At 41.3% G+C, this 24770-nt stretch overlaps 2 protein-coding genes across 2 annotated transcripts; one reads left to right on the top strand and one right to left on the bottom strand.

Annotated features, from left to right (window-relative positions):
- Nucleotides 1-166: 166 nt before the first annotated feature.
- Nucleotides 167-13577, top strand: mapkap1 (MAPK associated protein 1). The gene is made up of 12 exons (XM_083889332.1): nucleotides 167-303; nucleotides 5070-5557; nucleotides 7571-7660; nucleotides 7769-7917; nucleotides 8913-9085; nucleotides 9269-9445; nucleotides 10614-10723; nucleotides 11381-11488; nucleotides 11612-11752; nucleotides 12529-12666; nucleotides 12807-12904; nucleotides 13078-13577. Exons 2-12 carry the CDS (start codon nucleotides 5275-5277, stop codon nucleotides 13198-13200), a joined length of 1590 nt encoding a protein of 529 aa, XP_083745458.1. The 5' UTR covers nucleotides 167-303; nucleotides 5070-5274; the 3' UTR covers nucleotides 13201-13577.
- A 7722-nt stretch (nucleotides 13578-21299) lies between these two features.
- ajm1 (apical junction component 1 homolog) lies at nucleotides 21300-24566 on the bottom strand (the record flags this gene model as incomplete). Its single annotated transcript, XM_083889287.1, has 1 exon — nucleotides 21300-24566. One exon carries the CDS (start codon nucleotides 24564-24566, stop codon nucleotides 21300-21302), a length of 3267 nt encoding a protein of 1088 aa, XP_083745413.1.
- Nucleotides 24567-24770: the final 204 nt, after the last annotated feature.

Genomic DNA, 24770 nt, shown 5'->3' with positions numbered 1-24770 from the left:
AAACAACAGCAGAGCTATATCATATATATATATGTACAATTTAAAACATGTTTACGTTTATATAGTTGTTTCACACCCATGCCAGTAGGTGGCAGTAATGCGCCATCACATCGTTAGCCACACGCCACACAGCACCAACCAACACGAAGAAGAACGGGGGTAACTGCTAAAGCAAAGCATAGATGATGTTTTTGCCCCACACACACAGCGTTATTATTAATGGAAAGAATACATGTCAGTACTAAATATGCTCATGGATAAAATGGGGAATTGTGGACGTTTCCTCACGTGGAACCTTTAAAGGTGAGACGCCGTCATGGATGTAATACTTTGTGAGGTTGGAATAGCTGCTAACTGTGGCCAGCTAGTAGCCACAGAAGGCGTCAGATGGTAGTCAAAACATGCTAACGACAAAACAACAGATGCGTTTTGCGCAGATATTTTGCCAATTTTGCACGGTTGAATGCTTTTACATGGTTGATACAAATCAGGTGAACGCGTACTAAGGTGAAGTAGAGGCTTTTTATTTATTTCACCACTGGCTAGCTTCCAAATTGCAAGGAAACAATGGCTTCCACAATTAATGTCAACTTAGCTGCTGGGATTAATCACGACTTATTTTGGTTGCTCTGTGCCAGTGTCGTCGACTTGTGTGCGAGACACTTTGTTTTACTTTAGGGTCGTTGACCATGAAGCTGTCAACATGTGTAGGTTTTGTCTGGAGTGACAAAGCAAACTTGTCATCACATTGTAGCTTAGCATTAGCTGCTTGCGGAAGCAGCTATTATTACAGAGATACGACAAGAATGTGTGCTTCTTTCCCCACATAATGTATTACTAATCATGTTTTCGTGTGTTTTAATGTACCCTAAACATTCCAAAAGATCCTGGAATAAGAAATTAAAAAAAAACACTTAATATCAGTGATAATATTCAATCATTACATACATTTGAGTGAATATTTATATAAGTTAGTTTTTTAAAGCAAAGAATGGTCAAGGATGTCTGAGGGTGCATCATGCTAAAGCAGTGGTCTCAAACTTGCAAATCAATTGCATGTGGCCCACCATTAAAATACGTATTTAAATGTGTTTATATTTTCAACTTTTTTCGTTCCATATCAAAGCAATCAGTTTTAATGTGGAATATCATCATAAATATTATTATTTCCATGTGTTTTTCTCAAAAAGTTGGCCTTTTTCTGACATCACGGGCCCCTCAGTGGCCCCCATGTCATTTGAGTTTGAGACCCCTGTGTTAAAAAGATTTACTGTCAAAAGAAATACGTCATAAAAGGCCCCCAGGTCTTGTAGATTTCCTTACAGAGAGGTGCAACATGTATAAGTGCAACAACTATAAATAACACTGGCTAGGACTGTTGCATGCAGCCAAAATATCAGATTTTTGCATGGAGTTAGCATGTTTCTGCCCATGGTAACCCGTCCGGACAAAGCGGTAGAATATTATCAATATTACTGCTCAGCAGGCAGTTTATACCCTGCAGCAGTAATGCTTTATTACATAGTTCAATATAGCTGAATCGATTATTAAGCGATGAATCGATTATTAAGCGATGAATCGATTATTAATCGATTACTGAATTAATCGCCAACTATTTTGATAATCGATAATCGGTTTGAAGCTTTTTTCATAAGTAAAACAAGATTTCTGATTGTTTTAGCTTCTTAAATGTGAATATCTTCTTGGTTTCTTTGCTCCACATAACAAAGAAGTCATTAAAACTGAATCATTTTGGTTTGTGTACAAAACAAGACTTCCGAGAACATCATAATTTCCAGCTTTGACAAACACGATCAATGTTTTTTAACGTTTTCTGACATTTCATGGACCAAACGATTCATCGATTAATCGAGAAAATAATCGTCAGATTCATCGATTACGAAAAAAATCGTTAGTTGCAGCTTTAGTTCAATACATATACTTCATGCACTTTGTTCTATATGTTGTGAATTAATAGAGATCTTTTACTTTTAAGTTTCTTTGGACATTTTTTTTTTTTTTTCAGATATCATGATGTATCGCTATGCGATTGTTTTGCAATATCTCTGTGATTCACACCCCTAGTGTCTCATCTGTATCTGAAGAAATGGGGTTTTGAAGGGGTGTCACATCAAAAGCAGCTGCCAACTAATAGTAACCATTTGCAACTGCTGATTTTGGCGACACATTGACCGAAGCAGAACCCCCTCCTGCTTCTCTGAAATCACCAGTGTGGAAATATTTTTTGCGTTCCCATGAGTTTCATCAACAACGTTGCGTTGTCAACAAGAAAAGCTGTTGGTCAAGGTCTGGATACATGTTCCTCCTCTCTGTGCTGTACCTGTTGTTCATGAATCACTCACCAACTTGCTGCTCTGAGGACCAATAGAAGTTCCTGCTTCATTGTATGCCGCCGCCGGATGCTTCTGCGACCACTGGAGTTTTTCAGACCTTTTTCTCTTTGGCATGGTTGTTCGATTATGGTGTGGTGGCCGCAAGACATGGACGGATGACGGGAGGAGATGTTATGTCTGTGCTCGAGTGCGGTGGGAATGGGCAGGCTGGTTAAAAAAAAGTGTCTCCTTTCTTAGGGTAACCGTGTTGATGGCTATAATATGATGGACTGGGTAGCGTCTGCGTTTTCTAACCCTAACCATGCAATATCATGGAAACTAGTGAGATCTACAAGACTATTTCCTCATTGATACAAAGCAGAATAATACAGAATTATGCCTTTAAATATATACTGTACCTATATTTCACTACACCCATAATGTTGACCTTTTATCTCTTTATCTGCAACTGCTTTTTTCTCTCTTTTACAATCCGTACAATCCTTTTATGTTTTTATCTGCAAAAACACCATTCAGGGACCACAGTTAAAAACTTTTTTTTTTTTTTTCATGTGGTTAATTAAAAAGAGAAAAATAATTGATGAATAAGTCAGTTTTAAATATTGAGAAGAATCTTCTTCACCTCGCCATTGGGGCAGTTTTAACATTTCTTCATGCAATTTTGTCTAATAATAATTTCCAGCAGGCTGTTCGCTGAAAGATGCACGCTAAATTCTTAATCACATTTCCGAGTTCCACAGCTCTTTGGAGAAAGAACATCGGTAGATAATGGATGGATGGAAAACTAAAGGAGAATTACACCTCTCAGTGTACAGCCTGTTTGAAATTATGGAAAGACACTGTTCAAAATAAGTGGTTTTCAATAAAGCCAAAGAGAAGGGGTGTGAGGTTGTCCGAGCTAGCACCAGATTGGGGTGCTGTGGAGTTAGACCGCTCTCTGAAAATTATGGGAAAACACACCCATATGGGGAAGATCGTAGGGCCTGTATTTGACATATTCACTTCCTTCCTTGTTTCACACACGGCGTGTGATGGGCTTGTTGCTGGCAGCTCTCATCCGCTTGTTGAAACAATCAACACCCTTGTGTTCACACTGTAAACATGCAGCGCGGTGAAACGTGAGTTCGGAGCGTCCAGTCATGGCAACACCCACTGAAAATATCAGTTGTTGTGACAAAGCAGTCACAGTTCATGAGTGAGAGCTGGTACAAATGAACTCGTATGACCCAGGCCTAATATAATATATGTTATTATAATAATAGAGACTATTTTACTGGTATGCCTCTACTGTTTATTCAGTCATCGAGCTCTACTTCTGTTTTTGGGACATATTGCGAGGTTTAAAATATTTTTATTATTCTTGAGGGATAATTCAGTTTACAGAATTGCAGCTGGGAGTCAGTTAAAAGGCTGATAGCAGCAGGAATTAGGAAGGAACTTTATGAACCCGTTTGTTTTAGGGAACGCCCAATGATAGTTCAGTGGTAGAGCCAGTCGTCTTTCAACTGAATGGGTCAAAATGGGTCTGCCATTTTTATTCTTGTCTAGTTTAGTCTAGGACCGTTGGTTTTATGTGATAATAACTCATTTATTTAATTTTTTTAAAATACCCACTTTGATTTTGAATGGCCCTAATTTGTTTGCAGTGTTTTGCACCACACCAAGGCCTTATTGTCAAATATTAATGATTTATTAACAATATGAATGCAACGATAACCAGCAAATGCTTAAATCCAGGGTTTTGCACCACCGAATAAATGATAGCAGTAGTTATTGCTGTAGCGCGAGTTCAAGTTTTGCTCCAACTGAGTCGTTTCCATAGTTATGTCGAGGTCCTTATGATGTAGGTAGAGAGGTGTATGTTAAACCTGCGTAGCATAGCTTACTCACTGTGGCAATGCAAAACAATTCCACACTGGTGATTTCAGAGAAGTGGGACCGGGTTTGAGTTTGGTCGGCCAAATCAGCAGTTGCCATGGTTACTATTAGTTAGAAGCAGCTTCAAAGAAGATTTAGCGTGTAGTCACGCTACAATTACTACAAACCCTGGCGCACTGGGGGTGTGGTTAAGTCCTCGATTCTACCTTTGCTTTCGAATCACAACGTCATTTTCATCAATATTTACAATCAAGGTCGTGACACCCCCTATGTCCGACTTCTATGTCTGACTGATGGCAAACTGCAGTTTCCTGCTGGAAAGTCCTACACCCCCCGATTGGTCTACTGGTCTCGGAACCCAAGTAATCCGAGCAGTCGGGCTTTCAAATGTACCAAGGTTTTGGTTCACTAAGACATTCTCAAGGTTGGGGACGCGCTATATCCCGTCACAGAAAACGGGGGTCCTAATTCTTTTCCTCCACTGGTAGTAGAACTACTAGCCTCCTAACATCTCTGTGGAGAATGGTGGATGGGTAGTCCACCATTCCATTCCGCGGCGTCTCTTATTTTGATCACGTTATAACTGAGCAACTTTGGCACGCCCTTACTTTTGTGTCCCGCACTATGCCTTTCGCATCAGGACACGTTTCCACGACCCAACCTAGCCTGAACCGGCCCCTCAGAGCGTCAGCTAGCCAAATCAGGTCTCCTACTGTGACATTCTTGGCAGGTACATGCCACTTCTGTCGGACGAAGAGGCTAGGTCTGATACGGTCTACTACGTAACTTTTGGAGATGTTTTAAATCATATAATCACTCTTAACTCTCTCCAAACAGGCACTTGTAGATTCCCTACCTCAGAAGCAGAGAGAATAATCAAGAAAAGAAGATGGAAAAGATGAAGGCTCTCTACTTGTCATCAGCCTCTGCTTTCACAAAACCCGTGAGAGACTGAGAGGACGTCGAACGGACCCTCTGGCGTAAAAAGGCACGACACAGAGAAAACAGAGCTATAAGCCACCCTCTATAAAGCAAAAATAGAATGGCTTTTTTGGACAATCCGGCCATTATTCTGGCCCACATTAGACAGTCCCATGTGACCAGTGATGACACGGGAATGTGCGAGATGGTACTAATAGACCAGGACGTGGACCTGGAGAAGTGCCAGCTGGCGCTGGTGCCCGGCAGCAGCGTCGGGTCAACGGGGTCCTGTTCCCTGAGCGAGGATGGCGGCGGCGTGGTGGATAATCATGCCTGTGACCTCTCCCAGTCCATGGACATCACCTCCAGCTGGGACTTCGGCATCCGACGGCGTTCCAACACAGGTAGGCATGTCTCAAACCCTCCGGCTGGTTTAATGGGGCAGGCTTGTCGTGTCATTTTGGAGTGGATGGGACAGCCTGAAAGCCTGCTCTGCTTTTGTTTGAGGGTTTGTGGGTCTAATCAGAACAAGTGGTTTAGTAATTGTGTGCTGCCGAAGGATGTTATTGCACAGGTGACAGAAGTGGGGTTGAATTTAAATGTCTGAATAAATGATTGCAAGTTAATCGTTTTTAATTCTATCATGGAAATGCATGTATTTTTTTAAATTTGTGAACATTGAACATTAGTGGGACACACGTTATATGAGCCTAATAAAACAACTAGGCTGTTGCTTGTGCAGTATCTGGTTTTTTTTGTCTGTGTACGTTTGCAGGGATTTTTGTGTGCAAGGGAAGGATTCGGCTCTTTTTAGCGGTACATTCATCATTCAAAGACAGATAAATATCCATTATATTTATCCATAATATCCGTTGTTGCTGCACTGAGTGTGTGTGTTTGGGTCAATAAGATGAATATAAGACAAGAGATCAGTTTTTCATATATTTACATCAAGATATGTTAAAAAACTTCGCTGATGGCCTTGTATGTGTTGGAACACCATATTTGTAGACGTGCAAAGGTATAGAAACAGATAGACTCGAATTGGATTAAACCAAAATGAGGGTAACTCATGCCGCTTTTCCATTATACAGTTCTAGCTCTACTCGCCTCGACTGTACTTGGTACCTCCTCAACATGCAGGCCGCACAAAACTGCCGTGACGCTGTTTTATACAGTATGTGACGGGCAAAGCAGTTAGTTTGGGTTTTCTGAATCATTAGAATCAGTCAATTACAGATATTCAATTTCACTGAATCGTTCAGTACTTCCTGCACGACTCTGCCTGACACAGTCACTGCAGTGCTTTCAAACAGAGGAGTGTGGTGTATATACTACTTACACCAGACTCCTGTTAAACGATGAGATTTTCCAAATTTCAGGGTTCTTAATTCTACCATTCTATCATCTACAGTTCTGCATTTTTCGATCGGCTCAGCTCGTTTGGAACCTCTACAGGTACTATCCCTAATGGAACAGCAAAACAAACAGAGTAGCGCTAGAACTGTATAATGGAAAAGCACCATAATCGAGGGAGAGGGGGGTTACCACGTGACCCTAACCCTGACAAATTCACACTAAAAGGGAACAAATGGTATTTTTTTAAGTGTGGTTGTATGAGGTACTGACGCATAATCATCACAGACTGCTGATGTCATGATGTCAATGTCATGCTAACATTGTCCCTAGGTCTGGTTTAGACCTGGTGTTATCGTCCTCCTTCTCCTCCTGACTTCTTTTAATCTTCAGTCACAGTTTTTGGCAGGAAACAGATCTCCAAAGTTTTGGTGTCTTAATCAGGATAAAATCATCAAATGAATATGATGCACTGTGTTTAAGTTTGGATTTGGGTGTGTGCCATGGCATGATGTTTAAAACCTTTAGCGTAACCGAGTTTCAATCGAATGAAACACTATCAAAGTACTGTGCAATCGGGCGTTTGTTTCATTTTGACCGTCAATGTGGGTTTGGTGATAGCGGGGGGGGGGAGTCCAAAGGCAAAGACATGTCGTTTCCTTTTGGCTCCCTTTAACTTGACTCAGTTTTGGTGGCGTGTTGGTCATGGTTCTGTGTTGTGGGTCAAAACTCAAAACGAGCAACAAAAAGGAAAAAAAAAAGACTTTTCAGACTGACCTGTGGTGACTGTCTCATCAGGAATCCGACAGGATGATCGTGAGAAACCTGGGGCTGCTGGTAAGACGAGAGGGAAAAAACGAAAAATCTCCTAGCTTTATTTGATGATGACGTTAGTGTGTGTGCGTGAGTCCTCCTGAAGAATCATGAGTGATTTTGATATCGCTATCTTTTATAATCGTGTTTCATGTGTAATGGATTTCTCTCTTCCAGCAGGTTTTTAGTAACGTTGAATTGTTTGCATACATGTAAGAGAATTGTGAACGTGTGTTTTATTTTTTCAGCCCAAAGACTTGAAAGACTAAGGAAAGAACGGCAGAACCAAATCAAATGTAAAAACGTTCAGTGGAAAGAGAGGTCATCATCTCATTCAGGTAAGGAGTCATACTGATTGCCACAAAATCATTGCATATCTGTGCCATCAGTGTACTTACTTAGAAATAATCCATGTGTTGCTGAATTGTATTGTTCCCTCTGTCCAGTTGAGGATCTGGGTACGCTGTTTGAAAAACGGGACTTTAAAGATAGGCCGAAGTCAACGGGCACCAAATCCACGCTCTCATTGCGGCTGGAGCAGTGTCCCCAACAGCTCAACAACCCCTTTAATGAATACTCCAAGTTTGATGGCAAGGTGAATCATTCAATATTTACATTTATATATTAAATGTTGCTTTGCTAGACTACTTGAAACTAGCTTGTAAATTTGCAGCCGCTTTCCAATTGTAATGGCCTGAAAACGTGGAAAAACAGGCCACAAACTAGTCCAAACTGAACAAGATAGTTATATGATCACGTACTTATCACAAGCAAAGAAATTCTGTCATGTAATAAATATTAACTTAAGTATTTATACCTTTAGAATATCATATTTTTGCATGCACACTATCTCCATCCATCCATGGTCTACCACTTATCCAAAGTCGATTCAAGGGGGTAAGCAGCTCGAGCAGAGAAGCCCAGACTTCCCTCTCCCCGGCCACTTCATCCAGAGAAGTCGTGCCCGGGACACCTCACCAGGGAGGCGTCCAGGAGGCATCCTCACCTGATAACCGGCCACCTCATCTGGCTCCTCTTGATGCAGAGGAGTCTGCCGCGGCTCTAGTCTGAGCCTCTCCCGGATATGACCGAGTTTCTCACCCTATCTCTAAGCGAGAGCTCAGAGATAGGGTTTGTGACAATCGGTGAGGATTAACCGGTAAATTGAGAACTTCGTCTTAGCTTTATCATGGGGGTTCCTGTACCCCATGCACGATTACACGATTGAACGCCTTCTCCAAGTCCACAAAGCACATATTGACTGGTTGGGCGAACTCCCATGCAAACTCCAAGACCCTACCGAGAGTCTAGAGCTGGTCCACCGTTCCGCGACCATCGGAGGTTCGACTCTCCGACCGATCCTCCTCTCCAGGACCCCCCGAATAGATCTCACCCGGGAGGCCGAGGAGTGTGATACCCCCGTAGTTGGAACACACCCTCCGCTCCCCCTTCTTAAAGAGGGGAACCGCCACCCCGGTCTGCCAATCCAGACACTGTCCAGGCACTGTACCTGAACTATCCCTTTAACTACTGAATTCCTCTCCTCAGAATAAACGCTGTTTTTTTTTTAAAATCTCTTTCTTGCTTTAGGGTCACATCGGCACAACGGCGACAAAAAAGATCGACGTCTACCTTTCGATGCAAATGGCTCAAGACAAAGTTCATCCAATGACTGTGGTGACCATCGCCAACGCCCGCGTCCATGACCTCATCGGTCTCATATGTTGGCAATACACAGGCGAGGGACGAGAACCCAAACTGAAGTGAGTAGTGGGCAGTGGGAGAAAAATCACCAACATTTTGTCTTTTTTAAAGAAGTTGAGTGACTTTATCTTTTTCTATTGATATCGCAAAAGTGTCTATCGCGATTCACATCATTTCTCATATCTCATTTTGGTTGAATATCACGGTCTGTGTTGTTCCTCACCCTTTCTCTCTCTCCACAGTGAGAACGTGAACGCTTACTGTCTCCACATCGCAGAGGACGACGGCGAGGTGGACACCGACTTTCCTCCACTCGACTCCAACGAGCCCATTCACAAGTTTGGCTTCAGCACCTTGGCCTTGGTGGAGAAATACTCGTCCCCAGGCCTCACCTCCAGACAGTCACTGTTTGTCAGAATGTGAGTAAAAAAAAATAAAAATTGCTGGAACTTCAAAGTTGGAGCGATTGGGAGTGATGTCAGTGTTATCGGGTTAGCCAATGTTAGCGATACCAGCCGATAACACCTACATGGTATTTGGCGCTCACGGTGTAGCCACATGTCTAAGGATACAAATTAAACAGAACTAACTGAGTTACTGTGAAACGAATATGACTGAAGTATATAAATGTATATGTATGTGTGTGTGTATATATATATGTGTGTGTGTGTGTATATATATATATATATATATATATATATATATGGGTGTATATATATATATATATGCGTGTGTGTATATGTATATATATATTTTTATATATGTATGTATGTGTGTGTGTATATATATATGTATGTATGTGTGTGTGTATGTGTATATATATGTATGTATATGTGTGCATATATATATATTTATTTATGCATGTATATGTGTGCATATATATATATTTATTTATGCATGTATATGTGTATATATATATATATGTATGCATTTATATGTGTTTATATATGTATGCATGTATATGTGTATATGTGTATATATATGTATGCATGTATATGTGTATATATATATGTATGCATGTATATGTGTATATATATATGTATGCATGTATATGTGTGTATATATATATATATGTATGCATGTATATGTGTGTATATATATATATATATGTATGCATGTATATGTGTGTATATATATATATTTATGTATGCATGTATATGTGTATATATATATATGTATGCATGTATATGTGTATATATATGTATGCATGTATATGTGTATATATATGTATGCATGTATATGTGTATATATATATATATGTATGCATGTATATGTGTGTATGTATATATATATATATATATATAGGTTTGCATGTATATGTGTATATATATATATGTATATGTTTGCATGTATATGTGTATATATATATATATGTATGTATGTATGTATATGTGTATATATATATATATATATATGTATGTATATGTGTATATGTATATATATGCAAATTGGCTGTATTATAGTTGCTTCATCAAGGATTGATAAATAACATGCAGAAAAAAAATAAGGAATAACAAACAATAACAAAATAAAAAGATATTAATATGAGCATAAAGAAAGTATCTTTTATCCTTTTCTCTCTTTTAGAAACGCTGCTCATGGTTTCTCTCTGATCCCTGTGGACAGTCTGAAAGTGACCATGAAGGAAATTCTCCAGAAAGCATTAAAGAAGAGGAAAGGTTCACAGAAAGGCTCAGGTAATTCTCTCCATCAAGGAAATACTGTACAAGGCTATAAAACAGGCACTGGGAATGGGAATAAATCTCTCTAAATCTCACAGATTTGGCACACTGGTACTGTGCATTTAGGCTCAACCTTGTATTTTCAGTAAAAATAACTTGTATGTATGTTAATTTAAAAGGATATAAAACATTTTTCAGTTGTTTTTCCTAGAAATTCTGATTTGCAGACTTTAATCTGACCTTAACCTCACAATTATTTCTGACTTTTAAATTTAAAAAAATCTGACTATCATCTCAAAATTATTTATTCTCAGTATTCTGACAAAATCAGAAAAATAAAATTCAGGCATTCTGAGATTTCAGACCATCCAACTACAATCTAACATTTAGTTTTATTGGATACTTTTTATAATCTACAGTTATTAAAGGTAGATAAGAAATGTACTTGGATGCAGCTCACAGGATACTTTTGCCTTCTGACCACATCTGGTGACCCATCAGGCCGTCTGGTTTTTTGATTAGGGTTTGGCTGTAATATTTATACTATTATACTGTACTGTTCTGTTTTATTATCATATCAGCAAAGCTGCAATAACAAGAAGTGAACCTATTCCTTTGAACATGAAGCGCTGGACTGTGTTGCTCTTATTTATCTTCGCGATCCTCCAACAGGACCCATGTATCGTCTGGAGAAGCAGACGGAGCCGAATGTGTCAGTCGACCTGGACTCGACACTGGAGATCCAGAGCACGCTAGAGTTTTGCCTGGTCAGAGAGAACAGTATGTAATCATTGAAGATCAGTTGGGTTCCACTGACTTCTTTATGTGTCACAGCCTTAACAGAACCTGCTTCTTGTTGCTGTAGCTTTTTCTTTTAGTGTTTGTTTTCCTTTTTGTCTCCAGGCTCCAGAGGCGAGGAGAGTTCAGAGGAAGACCCTCCCATTGACATCACCACAGTGCAAGACATGCTGAGCAGTCACCACTACAAGTCCTTCAAGATCAGTATGATCCACAAGCTTCGCTTCACCACTGATGTCCAGCTAGGTACAAACTGTTGACCTCTATGGGGGCCTGTATATTTTGCCTATCATTTTTTTCCTCCACCTGATAAAATATAGCAGTTTAATGATAACAGATGGAAATAAATGGCTTAACTTCACTAACCAGTCATTAAACAACACACATGGTCTGCCTCTGCTATCTACTTTTGTGTCTGCATTGCAGTGCAATTATGGAATTAGAAGCAAAGATATATACATTTAATCATTAAAAAATATTGTATTTTATGTGTTTTTTTAGTTTGCATAAACCAAGGGCAGTAATATGCAGTTACTGATTAAATACATATTTCAATATTTTTATGCTATAAAGCTGCATACATGTTGTTTCTCTGGACTTTTCAAAGCAAAATAGTATTTGCCTCGAAACTGGATCTGGATCCTGCAACCTCTTTATCCTCCTCCGGGGGGTGCTGTGCCTATTTCAGCTGACAGGGCGATAGGCAGGGTACACCCTGGACAGTTCGCCAGCCCATCGCGGGGCCATGGTGATGACATGTATGATGATAATAATAGTAGTAGTAGTAGCCTCCGATCTGGATCCTGCAACCTGCAAGATGAGGACACAGATACCTGATCGCGATATGACGATAACCAAAATCAAAGACCATATCTTGTCTCGTGTCACAGTATAGATATAATATCGATAAGTGTGATTGTTTTTGTTGTTCTTCTTTCTGCTCGGTGGATTATATTCCATGTTGTTGTTGTCGCTGTCTGCATGCGATTCATCTATCGCTTGCACACGTCGCTGTTTTCCAGGCATTTCGGGAGAGAAGGTGGAGATTGACCCCGTGACCAATCAGAAGGCCAGTACCAAGTTCTGGATCCGGCAGAAACCCATCTCCATCGACTCGGACCACCTCTGTGCCTGTGACCTCGTAGAGGAGAGAAGCCCCAGTGAGCAAGATTACACCTTTAAATTCCCATTCTCCTCAGTGCATGACGTAAACTGGCCTAGACTTAAAGGAACGGTTGATCGGTGCAAATGCCGCATCGTTGCCGTTTAATTACACGTTTTTTCCCTTTCTGTCTTCCAGCTCATGCAATATTTAAGATCACTTATCTCAGCAACCACGATTACAAGCCTCTCTACTTTGAGTCTGATGCTGCTACAGTCAATGAAATAGTGCTGAAGGTGAGTTGTGTATCTGGGTCCTGCTTCACCTTTGTTCATCATTCTGCCTTTTATGAGCCAAACACTGCATTTATGGTGATTTTTGACCTGTCTGTGTTGATTTAATTGGTTCACAATTTAACATTTTCCATGATTTAAACAGTTTTCTCCCCCCCACTGTTTTTGATTTTCAGGTGAATTATATCCTCGAATCGCGGGCGAGCACCTCCCGGGCCGAGTACTTTGCCCAAAAGCAGCGTAAACTGAGTCGCCGAACCAGCTTTAGCTTCCAGAAGGACAAGAAGACGGGCCAGTAGGCGCGGTGTGACGCTCTCACACGGCGCCAGAAGTGAAACAAAACAAAACAGAAATGGGACATGGAGAACACTGTGGAGTTGGAGAGAAGATTAGAGCAGGAAACAGATAACACACGGAGACGTCTCCACTTCAGCTGAAAAGCTCAAACACGAGCTAATGGAGACAAAAGACCTGTCGGCCGATGTTTTGACATCGGTTCTTCATTTTTATTCACTTCCGTCCTCCAGGATGGATCTGTACAGCTTCAACAGACAAATCAAAGCTCGACCTGCTATGTCTTTGCTTCTGTCCTCCATCTTTAGTCGTTTTAACACGTTTTTTTTTTATGTACTGTACATAGACTTTTACATTTAGGACATGATATAGAAGTCTGGATTAAAAAAAAAAAGTAAGATACCCTTCTGACTCCATGTTCCGATTTCTTTCAACCTTTAATTTAATTTGATCGTCTCATGTTTTGGCATCACAGTTCAACAACATTTCAGACTGTTGTCTCCAAGGTGATGAATCAAGTCTGTGCAACAAAAGTGTGCATTTCAACATTTAAACCCAAAACATGGCTTTAAAGGGGACATTTTATGCAAAAATCAACCTTTTTAATCATTTAAATCCTTATATTTGGGACTCTGGAGGTCCTATCAGTCGGCAAAGTGTGAAAAAAGATGACTCGGTCATGTTTTTGTGGTCCTCCTCACTCTAAGTACAGGAGATAATGCACTCGATGTTGACTTCCGTACTCATTGGGACGTCACAATTCGCTAAATTCCTTGAATTGTTGTCTCGCGGAGCTCCGCTTTGTCCGTAAAACACTCGAGAGAGTGCTGGTGAGGGCAACGGTATTCGAAAAACTCGTCTCCACAGTGCAGCACAGAGTTCTACACAAACTTCCAGCCTCAGAGGATTTATCTGTCCAGTGGATACATGTTATATATGATGTTATATATACCTAACTGCTGTTAGCTCCCAGTAGCCTCTGTGGCTGATGTCATTTCCTGTCCCTTAACTTTCATTTTCCTTTTTTTTTTTAAGGTGGACCTAAAGAGATACTACTAAACGGAGCGTTCTGAACAGGGCTGTTTTGTTCAGGGTGATTGAACTGCTGTGGTGCTTCATCCTTATGGTATTTTGACTAAAACATGTCACAGACATGTTCACTCGGACACCAGGGAACTAGGTTAACATGGAGAAATAGGGTATAATATGACTCCTTTAAATGATTGTCTTCATTGCAGCAGCATCAATAGAGAACAGTAGAAAACATATTTTGTATCTTCAAATGCCCTCAAGTGTCGCCACGTTTACTGTGATGACAGATAAAGGAAAACTGCAGTAAAATTAAAATAAGACAGAATTAGTAGTTCACCACCAGGGGGTGATTTCACTGGTCACACAATGAGTAGTACATTTGAATGCTTGTTCTCTGATCAGGACTAGGTGGCAGTGTCGCACCAAAAACAACTCTGCAGAGCTCAGAGCAGCCTGACCTTGACACCAAACACCAGTGTGACTACTTCTTATTATGAGTATGATTATGATTATTGCGTCTTCTTTTGCTGATCTACAGTTCGGGCATTGTTCATTTTGATTCTTGTGTCAGACGTCTTGCTCACGTCTCTTCCTGTGACACTCTGACCAAACGGCGCGCGGCAGTCTGACGAAACTTCCACGCAAATCGCGCCGTTTTGTGTAAGAAAGTATCGTAAGATGCGTTGAGCAACACTTGCGAATAGCTTTGCGGGCTTTACCTCCTTATTTGATTTGCGAGATTTACGATTTTTCTCCTGTTCTTCCTGTTGCGTTGATCTAATTTCAAATGTGGCGTCATGTTTTCTACTTTTACTTCTTTAAATTCAAGTCCACTCTGTCAATGGCCACAGTGGACTGAAGGAAAGAGCTCAGTGAACACACTGAGGCTCCTCTGGTTCTTTCACTGACATGGCCTACATTCTTTGACAACACACACACACACTCACACACACAGTGGTGGCTTTTCAGGCCACTTGGCCACAGTTGACGTGGTCTCTTGAATGAAGTGCGTCGCCCTAATGTGCTGCACTTATCTAGCGAGACTCCCAGCATTCACAAAAGATGCTGAGACCAGCGAGTTTGACACCGAGCCAGAGCCATGAAGGTCTGCTCTGTTTCCACTGCTGCTGATGCTGCCGCCTGGCCTACATTCACACACACACACACACACACACACACACACATTCTTGTACTTGCTGCATACTGAGGACCGGGTTGCTGACAAAGTGAGGACCAGCATTTTTTGTCAAAAATGTGAAAAAAAATCGAAAACATTTTTTAAACATTTTTTAGAAAATCTTTTTTGACAAAATAATTTTGAAAAAAAAAATGTGACAAAATAATTTTGAAAAAAAAAATGTGACAAAAAAATTTAGAAAAAAATGTGAGAATTTTTTTGAAAAAAAAATTTGAATTTTTTTTTGAAAAGAAAATGTGAAAAACTTTTTAGAAAAAAAAAATTTGGTCCAAAATTTGAGAAAGAGTCATACTATACTATGTCATCCAAATTTTTTTTTTATTTTTTTTTTGACAAATTGAGTATAGCATGTTATAGCAACCTAAGGAAGTGATTTCAATGAAAACAAAGTGAGGACTGGCCAAAATGTCCTCACGCCGTAAAAATGACCTCACTTTGTTGGTTAAAAACCCTCACTGGTCCTCAGTATGCCACAAGTACAAGAACACACACACACACACTGGGGAGGTTCAATGAAATCGAAGGTGCTGCGTGCAGGGATGTAGGACTGATGGAGGTCAGCGACCAGAATAATGACTGGGAAGTTTATCTCATCTTCAGCGGCTCCATCAAGTCTCACTGATGTCCCTTATTTACTTTTAGTAGCACAAAGCTGGTTGAATTCACTGCTGTGACCTTTGACCTCCCTTCTGTTATAGTTTCTGTTTCTGTTCTCATTCCCACTCAGTGTTACTTGTACACTGTTCAATGTATAGACTGAAAACCACTTCTTATATTGCTGTATTACCCTTTTAAACACAGTCGGAAAGTGATGTGCAGCACCATTCTTTTAAAAACTGAATCGATGAATAAGGGACGCCAGGTTTTGCTTTTTTACGCAAACTTTCCAGCATTTAATAGGCGCTGTTCCACCGTGTGCTCACATGTCGCTAGAACCGTTTTATTGTTGTTCCAAACTGATCTTGGACAGACTCTACGCGGGTATAGACGGGCGCGCGCTGGCCGCAGTTTTTGCATGCGTTATCACAACATCGGGTTTTCGGGTTCATCCCTAAATGTAACTGCTTTATTGGCAAGAACAATAGAACCGTAATAATGACGTATTTGATATTCCTCATTGGAGAACCCTTTTTGGTTCCTGGTGAAACCTTTATAAAAGGTTCTTCCTGAAACCCTTAGTGTTACCAAGAACCATTTTAAAACCCTTTATGCAGGAAAGGGGTTTTAAAGGGTTCTCTGGATCAAAATGGTTCTTACTGGAACCATTAGTGTTACCAAGAACCCTTGACAAACAAATGGTTCCAGGTAGAACCTCAGCCCTTGTAGAAGAACACTTTTGAAACCCTCATACACTCTTAGAAATAAAAATGCTAAGAATAACCACATAAGGTTATTCGGCTTGTCCTCATAGGAGAACCCTTTTGGAGGGTTCCACCAAGAACCCTTTTAAAACCCTTTATTCAGGAAAGGGGTTTTAAAAGGGTTCTCTGGATCAAAATGGTTCTTACTGGAACCATTAGTGTTACCAAGAACCCTTGAAAAACAAATGGTTCCAGGTAGAACCTCAGCCCTTGTAGAAGAACACCTTTGGAATCTAATTTCTAAGAGTGCATACACGCTTAGAAATAAAAATGCTAAGTAGAACCATATAAGGTTCTTCGGCTTGTCCTCATAAGAGAACCCTTTTTGGCTCCAGGTGGAACCTTTATACCTTTTGGAGGGATTCACCAATAACCCCTTTAAAACCCTTTATTCAGGAAAGGGGTTCTAAAGGGTTCTCTGGATCAAAATGGTCCTTACTGGAACCATTAGTGCTACCAAGAACCCTTGAAAAAAAACCTTTTTTTTTCGGAAGCAAATGGTTCCAGGTAGAACCTCAGCCCTTGCAGAAGGACCCTTTTGGAACCCTTATTTCTAAGAGTGTATATATACTGTTCCCCTCATCCCCTTGTAGACATGACAGACCGTCAGACGGCAGAACAGAGTTCTCATTCCATTTATTAGATATGGTTTATAAATAGACACACTCGGACACGTACGTTGAAAGTATAAAAAAATACAAGATTACAGGATTCTTCTCCACACGTGAGGTCTGGTCTTTGTTGCCTTTTTGACACAAGCTCTTTTTAGTTTTTGAACAGTTGACCAAAAAAAAGAAATAAGAAAAAGAAATAAGAAAAACTAAATATGGAAAAATTCAGTCGCTTCTACTTACACAGCATAGTAGTTTTCACTTTCACGAGTCCATTCTTCGAGCAAGTCACGATCACCGGGTTAAATGAGATCATCGCGTAGAAGAAAAAAAAAAAACAGAATCACATGCAGCCAGCGACGTTTTCCACTGGGTCTGTACAGCACGGCCAAACAGATGCTCAAATACATACTGTGTGTGTGTGTGTGTGTGTGTGTGTGTGTGCGCTTCAAGTTTCAGTATATGTTGTCTGGAAATCTCTTGAAAAGCTGAATGAATAAGTGTGTGTGTGGGGGGGGGGGGGAGTAAAAAAGGATGACGACAACAGCTTATTCAACTTTTTGACAAATGCTCCTTCACGTCTTGTTGAGTCTTTTTTATCAAATCGGGTCCAGTTAGCTTTAGTTAAAGGTCCGGCGTAGTACAACGTTCTTGAAAATGTCCATTTACCACAAAAATTAGCCTTTTAGTATTTATATCCAAGGATGGATTTACGTGGAGAACCCTAAGGCACATGTGTCAAACTCAAGGCCCCGGGGGGCCAGATGTGGCCCGCCGCGTCATTTTATGTGGCCCCGCGAGCGTCTGTGCTGCTTTAAGGCGTGCTTGGACCATAAACTACATTTCCCACAATGCATGGCGATTGCGTAAGTGACGGCATCGCCGTTGCGGACTGGGTTGCATCTATAATGCATCAGATTTGTAACGTGAATAAGTAATAAATACAAAAAGTTATTTAGCAATATGTTACGGAGTAGTTCCCTTTATTTTACATTATATTTGGTTATATTTAGTTACATTTATTGTGTATGACCGTTACATCTGGCCCTTTATGCTGATGTGGCCCTTAGAGAAAATGAGTTTGACACCCCAGCCCTAAGGCCTCTGCGCTACCATCACGATATATTCACTACTATGTCATTAATCCGGATATTTGAATGGGCCCCTGGAGCCAAATAACACTGGTTATTATGTGACATCATGTTAAAGGGCTCATTAGGGCTATGTTATCCACCCCTGATGTCTTGACGGGGGCCCCTCATTTAACTAGCGAAGGCTAAGTTATGTAATAGGTCTAATAGGGCCCCGCAATCACATCATTATTGTGGGATTCCTTAAATAACAACCAAAATATGTTACTTCATTTTTGGACTTTTGTGCGGGGGCCCACAGGGTAGGTAGGGGTTGGGGGGGCCCATTTCCAGTCTGTGCCCAGGGGCCCACTGGCTTAAAATCCACCCCACTAGCTCACAATGGACAAACCACATTTTGTCCACCACACTTGAAAGGGAAAAAAAAGTCGAGGACTCTGCAACACGCAACTCACACGCTGAACCTTTTTAAAGTTTCAAATCATCCGTGAACGACGTGGAAATCTGGATTTTAAAATGCTACCGAGATTTTAAAAAAAAACTTTAAAAAAACTGCACTGTGTATCAAAAAAAGAAGTTTGATAAATGTTTCTGGTGGTGGTGAGTCGCTTAAACAAAAAAAAAAAAAAAGGATGTTGCAGGGCAGTTTAAATCACACGTAATAAAATCTAGTGCAGCACAAATACACAACAAATGCCACCTTCAAGCATTTAATGTACCATAATAGCTACTGTGCCAAATCTGGCTCATTTTGTTCTAAGGACAATAACTCCTGCTGCTAATTCATATCTTCTTCTTCTTCGTCTTCTTCTTTTTTTTCTTCTTCTTTTCTTTTTTTTTTTAAATTTGCAAATACATTGCAAAAAATACAACTTCAGTGTTTATAAGAAATTGCATGGTTTTTTTTTTTTTTTAAATGGTTTTACACCACACAAGTTTTCTTTTTCGTAGTAGATAAGTTTACTATTCACAGTGTTTAAAACTGAACAGTACACGCGCCGACACCTACTGTGCGGCTGGTAACTGGCACCATTTCAAAAGGGATAGTTCAGGTTTTTTGCGGCGTGTGATTGCACTGAGGTGTTGACACATTATCAACACTGTCACTGATAACATTTAGCCATTTCACATTTTCACATCATTTTACCTACGTATGCTTATGTCAACAACAGAGGTGTTTAAGCTCTTTTTCTCTAGAACAGCCACGTCTTGACCAGACTAGATGTTCATTGGTCCCTTGGTCTAATCTTAAAGGGGACATATTATACCATATTTCTCCAAGTTAACCTAGTACCCTGGTGTCCTAATGAACATGCTTTGGTCAAAATACCATAAGGATGAAGCACCACAGCAGTTCAATCACCCTGCCAAAACAGCCCTGTTCAGAATGCTCCGTTTAGTAGTATCTCTTCAGGTCCACCTTAAAGGTCCGCCTTAAAAAAAGCCAAACAAAACTTATCGGACAGGAAATAACATCAGCCAAAGAGGCTACTGGGAGCTAACAGCAGTTAGCATTTGGAAAAGTGATCATTTGCAGGCTCTAGCAGGCACATTGCATGTATCCACTGGACAGATAAATCCTCTGAGGCTGGAAGTTTGTGTAGAACTCTGTGCTGCACTGTGGAGCCAAAAATAGAACTTTTCACGGACTTACGGTTTTCGGGTATACCGTTGTCAACGTTGTAGTGTTTTATCTCCTGTACTTAGACTGAGGAGGACCACAAAAACATGTGGGTGAGTCATCTTTTTTCAGACTCCAGAGTCCCAAATGATTTAAAAAGTCAATTTTTGCATAATATGTCCCCTTTAAAGTATTATAAACTTAAGCATTTATTTGGTAAGTATTTTTGGAAAGTGGCTGAAATCAATTTTCTTGTCATGGCAGTCATGTCCAAGTCACCTGAACACAGGCTCAGCAAAGTTAGTGGTTGACGTGTGTCCATACCTCATTCAACAACACTTTTAAATAAAAAAAAAAACCTGAACTACCCCTTTAATATCCATTGTGGAGTTTGCTTCAGGAACACTCCTAGTCCTGCTCTGCAGAATTAAAGAACTACTAAAGTTAGTCTCCAAAGCACATTAGACTCAGTAAGGGAACAAAACATTTTTTTTTTAAATTTCAATATAGTATTTCTACCTAAGTAACATTAAGACTTACTTAAGTCTGTTTCTATATATGTTTACAGTAGCACGACTATCTCTTTCTTTCACTTTTATTTACTTACGTAGGATGAGGATTTCCGTTGCCAGTAAAACTTCTAGAATAATATAATATAATATAATATAATATAGGACAATATCATATAATATAATATAATGTGAGTCATAATGTAACTTTGCATAGAAAGAACTTCTTACATAACTAAAAAAATAAACAATAATCACATTTTCTGAAAGGTATACCATTGAAGTATGTGTATGAAAAATAGCAATGTGGTCATTTTTCACGAGCTGACTCCGAGAGTTATGAAAAACATACAACGTTTGTATTAATAATAAAAAAAAAATCAGTTTCGGTAATCCCTACCAATGGGAATGTGTTGTAACAGTACATGACCAGGATATACAGTAGATGAACGACTTGTGGTGGATTAAAGGAAAAACGACAAATCATGTGTAATGTACTCATTCTCCACCTGACAGGAATTATTCTCATAAAGACTAATACTGACCAAGCAGACATGAATATATATCATTTGGATAACAAAATACTTATCTGCAAATGTTTCTGATTGGATTGATATATAAATATGTGTAACAATATATATGTATTTCTATACATATATATATTTACAACAAAAGACGCACTTAAATAATGTCATCTAGGAGATGCGGGGTGCCGACCCAGTCCAAGGTCCTGGGCTCGGACGCAGCCATAATCATGCACATGAACTGTTTACCGGTCCTTTTATCAATAGGGTAGATAGTTGTGGGCGTGAACCTTCTGTTGCTTTCCACAAACTCACAGAGCTGCTGATACACTTGCGGATATTCGTGGCGTAGGAAAACCCCTCGGATTCGCAGCTCTCGCTGGATGTTGATGAAACAGATTTCCCTGGCCTTCCGGCCTTCTTCGCCCTCTTTGTCGATATCCGCCGTCCCGGGCGGTGGAGTGAGGATCAGCGTTTCCATGTCGCTTTCTTTCTTCTGAACTTTCCGCTCGGGGCTGAAGGAGGCCAGGGCGACCTTTGCATATTTTCTCACAGTTGGAGCTTGGTTCCTTGGCGATGGCCCGTCGGGCAGTTGCTCACCTACGGCGATAGATACATTCAAGACGAAGCATTCGTTGGGGTCGTACTCTTTGCCGGCTTGCTGCAGCTCTTTGCAGTACTCCCCCAGATTGTCCCTGAAGCTTTCGAGCTCCCGAAGAGATAGGTAGGTCGGAGACATATGTAGACTGTCCAAACCGTACTGCAGAAAATTACTGGATGCGGCAGGATTTGGAAAACCGAGAAAGAGGACTCCTCTACCCCGAGAAAGGTAGCCCACTTTTGCGATACGTGAAAAGGCTTTGTGGACTTCTACGGTCTCCCGGCAGTGCTTGATGATGTGCCGACATGTGCTGCCTATTCGTCCATACAAGCAGCTTTCTTTATGAATGTCCCAGTCCTCTCTGCGACAGTTACGGGAACAGTAGTAGGTGTAGCAGCTGTGGCAGGATTTAAAATATAGGCAAGCGTTGAAAAGGGTCTCTGTCCTCCGACATTTGTTGTTGGAGCACATCATCGTATCGTCCTCATCGGGGCTCTGATCCGGGGAGCACTCATCTGCGCTCTTCATGGCGTCGCTAGCTGAGTCCATATCTCGAAAAGCATCTGGATTCATTCTAATCGAGGTTGGCTGCTTGTCGAGCGGGGGCGGTTCCTCGGCACCTGACTTTCTGGACAGCGACGCCGCTTCCTCTTCGTCGATCAGCTTCTTGAGTTGATCCAGGATGTCTTCACTGGCCCTTCTGCTCGGCGGCTTGTAGTCCGTCACAAGATCTGCAAGAAGCTCGTCAAGTTGTTCTAGGCTTTGCTGCAGTGAGGCGTTGTCATGTGTCTTCTCTTTGGTTGCGCTTTCGAAGTCACACTGAGACAATTCTGGACCCTTAATATTTCTCGAGTCGAGAACATCCCAGCTGGCAGACCGCCCTTCAGCCTTATTCAGTTTCCCTGGTTGAATGTCGTTATCAGTGATCGTTATCTCTGGAGTGACAAACCAGAGTTTACTGCTGCTGCTCTTTACCGTCTCCGTCGGACTTTTATCAATTAGCGAGTTATCAGACATTGATAAGGCTGCATAGCGTCTTGGCGAACTGGAGAGATTGACAACCACTGGTTCCGGCTTGTCGGCTCCGTCTGCTGCGGGCTTCCTGGAGTCAATAAGATCGTCGTAGCTCTGACGCCGCTGCACAGGAGGAGGTTGCTCCTTCTCTACTTGATAGTTGAGAATATTGTCCCATGACCTTGAGTAAGATTTGGAATCCGTGCTGATTCTTTGAGGCTCTACACATGGGTTAGCATACCAATGTGCTGACGCAGGCTCTTGCCGGACTCTTGTTGGAGTGCCTTGAGATACGTAAGAGGCAGGATTAGTGGAATAACCAGAGGCATCTGAGCCGTACCAGTCGTCTGTTTGAGCCTGAATAACTCTAGCATGCCTGCGACCTTCTGTGTAATATGCCCGTGCTGGGACGTGATGCTCCGGTGGCATTGCATACACATCACTGGGATAGTAAAACCTTGGTGGAGCAGTCTGGATTTGATAAGTCCTTGGATCGTCCCCATAAAACATTCTAGTTGGAGGTGTCTGTATAATGTACGGCCCTGGTTCATTTGCGGTGTAGGTTTTGGGATATCCTGTTTGCACGGAATATGGATAGGACTCCATGTCAGGATAATAAGGTCTTGTAGTGACAGCGTGCACCATTCGAGTCCTTGGATCTTGCACATATTGCACTTTAGGAGTATATGCTTGTCCTGGTGTGTAACGTTCATCATGGTAGTACGAGGTTGGTTGAACGGTTGTCACATATCTCCCTGGGTTGTCTGCATAAAAGAACTTTGTTGGCACACTGGGACTGGAGTGAGCTCTTCTTTCCCTTCCGTAGTAATCGCCCGACGGAGGCGTGACTCTTTGTGAGGGAATATCCACGGATTGTACGAAAGTGTTTGGCATGCTGCGGGAATATTGATAAGCTTGCCTACTCTCTGGACCTAACGAGTCAGTGGGGGTTGGCGTTCTTGAGTAGGAGAAATGGCGTGGTACAGTCAGACTCCTACTCCCTGCGCTGTGGTGCCTCTGCCACGGTATGTCCATTTGCGGCGTCGACTGTTTCTGTCTAGAATGATGTAAGGCTGCGTCATCCGGCTTGATGTCCATTCGGCACCTGACGTGAGGGCTAGTTGCTGGTTTTTCCAGCCCTCTATCCTCAGTCGTATCAGCAGCATAGTGAGGTGAATATCTACTGCTGTCGCCCATTTGAGGCTGCAACTTAATGGGATGTAGTTCGGGCTTATGCGCCCTTGTCGCCGCGTAGGATGATTCCCTGCATGGTGATACTTCTTGTCTCCAGTGAGAGTCTCTTGCAGCCCTTTGGTACTCCCTTCCCTTCCTCCCGGATGAAGAGCACCTTTCAAAAGACACAGGGGTGAGATTGGTCTGGACTCGAGGGGCACTTTTTGACCTGGTCCTTCTTTTTTGCTCTGGGACAACTACCTCGCTTGCCATATCAGTGGCCATCGGTTGAGACGTCAACCTATGGCTAAATATGTCTGGAGCAGAAAACCGATACCGCTGTTGGCGGCCCAAGGATTCCCAGGCAACATCTTGGTTGGCTGCGTGCCTTTCAGCTTTCCTGTATGGGGACTCCATTGAATATTGGTGTGAACTCGGCTCCTCCAATGACCTATAGTCAAAGGTATGGCAGTGCCTCTTATTGACTTTACCCTTACTGTCCTCCAGTGTGTTGTAATTTAGAGAATCACATTGTTTGGAGGGTTGAAGGGACTTGTAGTGTGAAGAAATGGGAATCACTTTTATGTCTCGATGCACAGTTGATAGCAGTAGGTCAGGCGGGTCTGTGCGTGTCATCTTAAAGGGAATCCTCTAGTTTTCTCCATCAAGTTGCTTTAATGTTGATGTTGCCTGGAAAGATAGTAAAGATGTTTAGTTAGTTACATTTGTCTGGACAATAAAAAAAGATTCTAGCAACTATGCATGAAGAATAAATGTACATATTCAGTATTCTGCTTGGTCCCCTTAAACAGAACCGATATAACATTATTTGTATGCTGC

The sequence above is a fragment of the Microchirus variegatus genome, assembly GCF_963457635.1.
Source record: "Microchirus variegatus genome assembly, chromosome: 1".
NCBI lineage: Eukaryota > Metazoa > Chordata > Actinopteri > Pleuronectiformes > Soleidae > Microchirus > Microchirus variegatus.
Note: the sequence above shows the minus strand (reverse complement) of the source record. Positions and strands in the feature narration are given on the sequence as shown.